This window comes from Melanerpes formicivorus, unplaced genomic scaffold (assembly GCF_026170545.1).
Source record: "Melanerpes formicivorus ecotype bairdi unplaced genomic scaffold, bMelFor1.0.p_v2 SCAF_11, whole genome shotgun sequence".
Taxonomy (NCBI): Eukaryota; Metazoa; Chordata; class Aves; order Piciformes; family Picidae; genus Melanerpes; species Melanerpes formicivorus.
In genome coordinates this window covers 299,935-308,334 of record NW_027142363.1, presented here as the reverse complement: position 1 = coordinate 308,334, position 8,400 = coordinate 299,935, and the positions used below count along the sequence as shown (strand labels likewise).

The 8,400-nt window shown below is 57.7% G+C and overlaps 1 protein-coding gene across 2 annotated transcripts in view; it reads right to left on the bottom strand.

Moving 5' to 3' along the window:
* Positions 1-651: 651 nt before the first annotated feature.
* Positions 652-8,400, bottom strand: part of MOSPD2 (motile sperm domain containing 2) — a 32,877-nt gene continuing 25,128 nt past the window's right edge. For both annotated transcript variants that reach the window (XM_068144406.1, XM_068144407.1), the window contains exons 11-15: positions 7,600-7,696; positions 6,786-6,882; positions 6,014-6,143; positions 3,958-4,060; positions 652-3,301 (exon numbers count right to left, since the gene is read on the bottom strand). In XM_068144406.1, coding sequence (XP_068000507.1) covers positions 3,155-3,301; positions 3,958-4,060; positions 6,014-6,143; positions 6,786-6,882; positions 7,600-7,696 — 574 coding nt within the window. In that variant the 3' untranslated portion in view covers positions 652-3,154. The remainder of the gene's footprint in view (positions 3,302-3,957; positions 4,061-6,013; positions 6,144-6,785; positions 6,883-7,599; positions 7,697-8,400) is intronic.

The window sequence follows — 8,400 nt, the reverse complement described above, 5'->3', positions numbered from 1 at the left end:
CGGAGGGCTTCACTCCCAGCTGTGATGCTGCTCATGGCTTGGGACCCAGGTGACTGCAGCAGCAGAGCTGAGCCTGCTCCTCTGCCACCTCTCAGTGCTACAGCAATGAGCACCCTTTGGTAATGCCAATGAACAGCTCCCGGAGCTACAGCGCTGCCATGGCACCAGAGACCCACCCGGGGGGAGAGCAGGGAACACCTCCAGGCAACAAGTCACCAGGGGACTACAGGAGTGCAGGGATGGAATGGGGACATGTCCCACAGGGTGCTCATGGATGGAGGGTAAGTGTCTGAGCTTGTGCCATCCTCTGCACCCAGGGGCTTGGTGTTTGTGCCCACCTCTAGCTGCAGGCTGGGAGCCTGCCTCTCGGGCTGCCAGTGCAGAGACACAGAGCCAGCTCCTCTGCCACACCACGAGAGGCAGCAGCTGCTTGCTGCTCAGATCCATGCAGCCCCAGCCACCACCACAGCCATGCTGCTGTGCCAGGCACCCCCAGACCTCCTGGGCACCCACTTCACACCTGCCAAGTGCCACCACAGCTTCCACCACACAACAGAGCAGGACTCATCCCCCCTCACCCCTGCTCGCTCTGAAGGGGCTGCAGAGCCTCCAGCAGACACAGCGGTCCTTCAAGCAGTAAGCACACAGCACTACAGAGTTCCTCATCTTTATTTGGCAGCTTCTTCTAAAAGGTATTAAAATAGAAAAGGTCTCCATCTGCTTCATCATACAAAGGCAAGACCAACAGTAATAAAACACTGGAAATAGACCAGAGCACCAAAACATCCCAGGTCCCATTGGCAAAGGCTCTGAGAACGGACCTCTTGCAGCTTTAAAGTGCAGCTGGATCCACCCAGGTCAGGGATGGGCATTCTGAGGGCATGGGCACCACCACCTCCAGGTTACAGGTGACTCTGCCACCCTCCTCACCCAGACACAGATCCTTCTGTTGGCAGCACGGCAGGGGCATGCAGGGCACAAGAAGCTAAACAGCAGCCTCACAGTCGGCAGTGAGCAGCAGCCTCACAGCCTGCAGTGAGCAGCAGCCTCACAGTCAGCAGTGAGCAGCAGCCTCACAGTCGGCAGTGAGTAGCAGCCTCACAGTCGGCAGTGAGTAGCAGCCTCACAGTTGGCAGTGAGCAGCAGCCTCACAGCCAGAGGTGAGCAGCAGCCTCACAGCCAGAGGTGAGCAGCAGCCTCACAGCCAGAGGTGAGCAGCAGCCTCAAAGCCTGCAGTGAGCAGCAGCCTCACAGTCGGCAGTGAGCAGCAGCCTCACAGCCGGCAGTGAGCAGCAGCCTCACAGCCTGCAGTGAGCAGCAACCTCACAGCCAGCAGTGAGCAGCAGCCTCACAGCCAGCAGTGAGTAGCAGCCTCACAGTCGGCAGTGAGCAGCAGCCTCACAGTCGGCAGTGAGTAGCAGCCTCACAGTCAGCAGTGAGCAGCAACCTCACAGCCAGCAGTGAGCAGCAGCCTCACAGCCAGCAGTGAGTAGCAGCCTCACAGTCGGCAGTGAGTAGCAGCCTCACAGTCGGCAGTGAGCAGCAGCCTCACAGCCAGCAGTGAGCAGCAGCCTCACAGTCAGCAGTGAGCAGCAGCCGCACAGCCAGAGGTGAGCAGCAGCCTCACAGTCAGCAGTGAGCAGCAACCTCACAGCCAGCAGTGAGCAGCAGCCTCACAGCCAGCAGTGAGCAGCAACCTCACAGCCAGCAGCTGGCCGCTTCTGAAGAAAGCAAAACACTGAGCAGCAAAGGGAAGAACAATGAGATCACTGCAGAGCTCAGCAAAGCTGAGCTGTGGCCAGGCCCTGTGCAGGCTCAGGAGGCTAGAGGGCTGTGCCCCCAATCCTCCTGCAGCCCTGCCTGCTGCCAGGAGCTGTGGCAGCCAGCAGGCTGCTGCCTCCTGCACAGGTCCATCTGCTCCTCGGTGCTGCTCAACCTGCCCTTCTGGCTCCTGGGAGTGACTGCTGCACCCACCCTGCACAGCACTGTGAGCCTGGGGGTGGCCCCAGGCTGCCTCAGTAATCTCTCTTGAAGTCAGCAGACACAACTGGATGATCCCTGGCAGAGCCCATCTGCAGCAAAGATTAATCCCAGCAGAGAAATGATTTGAGAGTTTTAGAGCTCATTAGGAGTGAAAATTTCAGTGTATGAAAAATGCCACCAGCCTCCTCTGAAGTGTCCATCACTTTAATGCACACATTTACAGCAGTGAGAGCAAGGAAGCCTCCTCAACCTCACACAGCACTTCCTCAGGTCTGGGAGATGGCAGGCACAGCACTGCCAGGCTGCCTTCAGCCACAGCTGACCCTCCTGGCCTTGGCTGCTGAGAGTTTCAGCATACTGCTCTGCCCAGATCTGTTCATACACTGCCTACGGAGCAGCCTTTCCAGGAGCCAGGGACAGCTCATCACACCCCAGCCCTCACACCCCTCTTGCAACTCGACTGAGAGCTGCCCCCAGAAGGCTCCAAAGCAAAGCAGGCAGAAGGGTGTCTGCTCATCACTACCTCATTAGTGTCTCTGGAATCAGAGAGGGCTCTCCTCCTGGTCCCCATGGCTGTGTGCTAGCTGGCAGGAAACATTTACAGGGACTCTGCATACAGCAGAAGCACAAAGAGAAGGAACTGAAACAATGGGAGCAAAGCAGTGAGGCTGAAGTACCAAAGCCCTTTCTTTCTATGGGCATGTGCACTCAGGTACAAATGCAATCAGTGTCCACCTGCACCAGAGAACCTCTGCAGAGCTTCCTGCCTGAACAGGTTAGCCTGTGGGACACACAAAGCTGACTGCTTGCACCTCTGTGAGGGCAAGGAGGAAGATGCTGAGAGCATTGAATACTGTGTTGAAAGTGGCTGATTAGAGGGAAAAGACCTAAACAGTGGCAAAGCCTGCGGCATTTGGTTTCCTCCTCCCACCTGTTGAGCTGTACAGTGAAAGCACCACCTTCCTGGTGCCCTGCTCCAGGTGTCCCCTGCCAGCAGCCTCCCTTGCAGGTCACTCAGTGCTTCATGTTTGGCTTCAGCAAAGTGTCCTTGTTCGTGGCCGGGGGCTCTCAGGCCCCGCCTGGGCCCCTCCAGATCCCCAGCAGGGCACTGGCATCTCCCCCACTCCAACCAGCCGTGGCAGGCAGCACATCCAGGGCACAGCAGCTCTCTTTAGCTTCTCTGGACACAGGCCAGGTAGAAGCTGAAGGCAACAACAGTGAGCGACAGCAGCGACAGCACAAGGGACAGCTGCTGGAACCACAGGCAGCGGTCAACCTGCTCCTGCAGGCTCCTGTGAAGCTGCAGCAGGTGAGTGAGCTGGAAGAGAAAGGGAGTCATTACACTTGGAGGCCTTGCTGAGCCAGAGCTCCTGAGCCCAGCACAAATGAGAGAGACAAGACAGCCAAGAAAGGGAAGAACCCCTCACATGTCTCTTTGTGAAGAAGTTGTTGCCCAGGAGGGTGGTGAGAGCCTGGCACAGGCTGCCCAGGGAGGTGGTGGCAGCCTCATGCCTGGAGGTGTTTGCAGCCAGGCTGGATGTGGCTGTGAGCAACCTGCTGTAGGGTGAGGTGTCCCTGCCCATGGCAGGGGGTTGGGACTGGCTGAGGCTTGAGGTCCCTTCCAACCCTGACAGCTCTGTGATTCTGTGAATCCTCTCCTATCAGCACAGACTCAGGACCTGCTCCTCAGCGGGGCTCCAACTCCTCAGCTGTGCAGAGCCCACACTGCCCACAGCAAGCAGGTGAAGCAGAAGAGAGCAGTGGGGCCCAGTGGCACCCCAGAGGTGTAAATACACAGGAGGGAGGAGCAGGCTGCAAACAGGACAGGGTTTTGCTGCTCCACAAAGTGATCAGATCAGGGCCACTGCTTCAGCTGCTCTCAGCTGCTGAGCTCTGCAAAGGGGCAGAGCAACAGAGGGCCTGGCTGCTACGCTGCCTGCCCCTGGCACCTCCTGCAGCCCCCAGCACTCTCACCTGCACATGTAAGTCTTCATTGGTCTTGGCTGGAACATTACAGGAGCTCTCCTTCAGTGTCAGAGAAGCAGGCTTGCTGCTTTCCACCACGTGACAGCGGAGCCTGGGGCAGAGGGATGAGCGACACAAATCACCACCTGAAGGTAAGGCTCTGAGGTTAAGAGTTATTGGAGGCACTTCCTCCTCTGCTGTGATTGATTCCTGCTCCCAGTGACTCCCACAGCCAGTCCTGGAAGGCTTCCCCAGGCCCACCAAGCCCCTTTGGACAGCTTTTGCTGCAGACTTATCTGCATGCTCAGCTCCACCTGCATCCTGCCGGAGTCAGAGCCCAGCTCAGACACCACTGCAGGTGCAACCAGCTATGGAACAGCAAGCAACAGCTGAAGGTTTCCCTCCCACTGCAACTCTCAGCCACAACACTTTCAGTCTGCCTCCTCCAGCTGGAAGTGCAGGAGCAGAATTCCCAGCCACAGTGTGGGGCAGTGGGATGCTCCCTGAATGCCAAACAGAGCAGCAGCCAGCATGCTAGCTTTGCTTTGCTGGCATGGCAGGCACTTCAGTGCCCAGGAGAGGGTTAAACTAAGGCTGCTCTGGAAAGAGAGTGCAGAGACTTCCCCAGGGAGACCAAACAAAAAGGGATGAAGAGGTGCAGTAAAATCCTGGCAGACTCCTCAGGCCAGGCAGCTGCACACAGGTACACAGACAGTCCTGCTCCCCACTGCCTTTCAGCCAGGTTTCATACCAAACCCAGGCCAGGTTTCAGGTAATCACAGAATGCTTTGGGTGGGAAGGGTCCAGTCCCCAAACTGGCAGTGGCTTGGCCTAGGGAAGTTGTGAGTGAGGAGCACTGAAGTGCAGTGGGAGGGGTGGCAGAAGGATCAGGCACGGGGCTGCAGCTGGCTCCTGCCTTGGGAGAGCCTTGCTTTTGGGAAGGCAGTCCCAGGCAGGCTCTCTCCCCAAGCCCTGCTCTGCATGGCACAGTGCTGTGGGGTCCAAACTCGGCCACTGCTTGGGGAAGATCCCCTGGAGAGTGCTGGCATTTTCTGAGGGTAAGGAGAAGTGCTGCACTGAGAGGAAGGAGTTTCATCTATCCCTCCCTGTTGTTTCAGGCTGTGTCTAAAACACTTCTGAAAGGAAGCTGAAGGGCACTCATGTGGTGCAGATTCTGTTGTGGAAGTGGAGAGATGCATGTGAAGCAGAGAGAGAGCAAGACTCAGGCAGCAGTTCCCCAAAACAGCTTTCCTATGTCCATTTTGGCTGTGGGGGGTAAAGGCAGCTTCAACCCTTGCCCCACAAGCAAAAACAAGAAACCAAACCAAACCCAACTAACCAAACCCCAAGCCAAGGCAGCCCCAGCCTGAACGCACACACACACCACATGAAGGTCTCTCAGGAGAAACCAGCACCTCACTGACACGACTCTGAGAGCTCTGTCTGAGAGAGAACCACAATGAACTCTGCTTGGAAGGCAGGGGGAAATAGCATGATGGGAGCAGAGAGCCACAGGGGGACTGGAAGGGGCAGGGGAGATGGGTATTGCAGTGGCACTTGCTCAGTGTCACACAGGGGCAGCAAAGGCAGGAGCACCTGCCAGCTCTTACACAGACCTGAGAAAGCAGCCCTGGATGGCTTTAGACTGCCCCAGCAGAGATGGAAAGGCTTTAGACTCTTCCCAGCAGAGATGGAAAGGCTTTAGACTCTTCCCAGCAGAGATGGAAAGGCTTTAGACTGCCCCAGCAGAGATGGAATGGCTTCAGACTCTGTAGCACACAGTCCTGTGCAGGCCATCTTATTTGCTTGCTTGTTTCTCCTTGCAGAGCCCAGTGGCAGAAGGATGCAACTGTGCTATCTCCATGTGTTATCACACCCAGGCACCTCTACTGCCCTTGTCCCCAGCACAGCAAGCGCAGCAGGACCTCTCCTCAGTTACAGAGGCCAGAAGCCTGAGCTATGTGCCTCAGGCACTAAGCACCCAGCTGGGCCCAGAGAATCCTGCACTAGTGCCATGCAAGTGGCAGAGATCTGGCTGGCAGTGGCTGAAGGAAGCTGTGCTCACCTGTGCTCCATCACTTTGGTCCTAGGAACCTCCTTCCAGAAGTGAGTCAGCTCTGGCAGCCCTGCTGCAGAGGGCTGGTCCATCTCTGCTGCCATGATGAGGAAGCGATCCTGCAGGGACGCTGCGCAGCCTGCCCCGGGAGCAAACACAACAATGCAGCTTGGTTGGAGGGGCAGAGGGGGCCACGCTGCAAGGTGCAGAGCAGCATGGTGGAACACACTGCTGCACACCAAGGGCTTGTTTGTGCAGGCCACTGGCTCCTGCCTCAGCAGGAATCGGAGCACTGGAGTCACTCTCTTGAGCTCAGCAACCCTGCCCGCAGCTCCCCCAGGTGCCACAGCCCCAGCTGAGCAGAGCCAGCTGCAGCTGCATGAGGAAGGCACTCCCAGCAACCTCCTGTAAAGGGGCTGGGGGCAGATCCTCTGCCCACCTGAACCATCCTCTGCGACCAAGAAATGTGCTGGGTTGAGGCAGCCCCCTTCCCCTTGAGTTCCCTTGAGACAGGGAACTGAACCCCTGCAGACTAAGCCCTTGTGTGGAGCTGCCACCGTGCCTGGCTCAGCCTAGACGAGGCCTGGTGGGCTGCAGCAGCAGCTGTGGTGCCCAGTGGCAGTGGCTCAGCCTGGGCAGCTCCTCCAGCTCTGCCTGACAGCTTCCTGGGATGTAGCAGCAGCCTGTGCACAGGCAGGCAGTGCTGCCAGGCTCACACACACGAGCTGCTGTCTAGAGCAGCCTGTTGGGAGCTTCACCAAGCATGCCAGGGTTTCCTCACCACCATGAAGAGAGACAATGATATCCAGGGATGTGCCAGGCTCACAGCTGCTGTTGCTGGGCTTCACTCTGTACTTCTCAGGAGCAGTTGTTCTCACCTGCCAACAAGAAACACCAAGCAAGCAGAGAGTAAAACATCTGCCCAAAGTGACTGCTCCATAACCTCCCTCACCCTGTACCAACTGAAATCCCCAAAAGCTGAACTGCTGAAGCCATGGACAGAGGCTGGCAAAGACTTCACTCTGCAGGAGCAACCTGGCACTAGCTTGGCACCTTTCTCTCCCCACCACTCCTCTCCTCCTTTCTGACACAAGTTGGTGTCCTCCCTGGGATCCATGTTGAGGAGCCAAGAATACCAGCTGGAGCTGGTCAGCAGCTTTAACTGCAGCTCCTTGTACACAGAGGAGAGAGAAGGCAGTGGAACACCACACCAGGATGCAGGGCAGAGCCGTGCTCCTCAGGCAGCTGGAGCTGCACCATTTTGGAGCGCTCCTGCTCCTGTCCCCAGCCCAGATTTCAGTGGGGAATAGCTCTCAGCAGACGACTTTGCAATTCTCAAGCCTCTGCTGCTCAGCAAGCACTAAGGCTCTGCCTGAAGGAGCATCCCCTCAGCTCTGCCCCAGCCAGTGCTCTGGGGACTGTCCCCTCTGGGGTGGGACACAGCAGGCACTAAGCCAGCAGGTATCTGTGATCTGCTTCAACTGCACCACAGAGGAAACAATTTAGACTGAGAACTGGGTCTCAGAGTGCTGCTGCCTGCTCACCCAAGGCAGCCACACTGTCACTGGAGCAAAGCAGGCCACAGCCACACTCACCTTAAAGGCCACTATGTTTTTGGTGACATTGGTGAGAACAATCAGACATTTTTTCTCCCCAGTCTCCTTGGATCCAAAATGCAGCTCTTCTGCTGGGCTGGCCAGAAATGAGAACAAAGAGCAGTGAGCTTTGGCTTGACAGCACAAGACAGAAAGCTACAGGAGAAAAGCCCTCCCAGCCCTGCAGCTGCAGCCCCACTCCACAGGCCTCACCCAAGAGCTGTGAGGTCACGCTGCAGCCAGCCTGCAGTGAAGCTCAGGGTGGACTCAGGACCACAAGTGGACCTGGCTGCCTCTGCTGCTCCCTGCCCTTGGCTGCCTCCACCCACAGAGCATCTGCAGCAGCAGCCCAGGCAGCAGCATGTGCAGCCCAGACAGCAGCATGTGCAGCCCAGGCAGCAGCATGTGCAGCCCAGGGAGCAGCATGTGCAGCCCAGACAGCAGCATGTGCAGCCCAGGCAGCAGCATGTGCAGCCCCTCCTGAGCCACACGGGGAGGGACAGCATCCTCCGCTCCCGCTCCCGGTGTGCCGCCACTGGAGAGCCTGGGGTGTGACTGCCAGAGCTCCACCTCCAGCCCTGGGCTGGGGTCAGTGCAGGGCACACCTAAGGGAAGCAGGCAGAGGGCTGCCAGTGGCACCAGCTCAGCTCAGTTCCTCTGCACACAGCTCTGGGAACGGGCACAAACACAACCATCGCTGCCTTCAGTGCTCTTGTGCAACTCAGGGAGCCATGCAGAAGGCACAGAAACCACATCACACCCACAGCTCACCTTGGAACAGGCACTCAGATGAGCACTGCC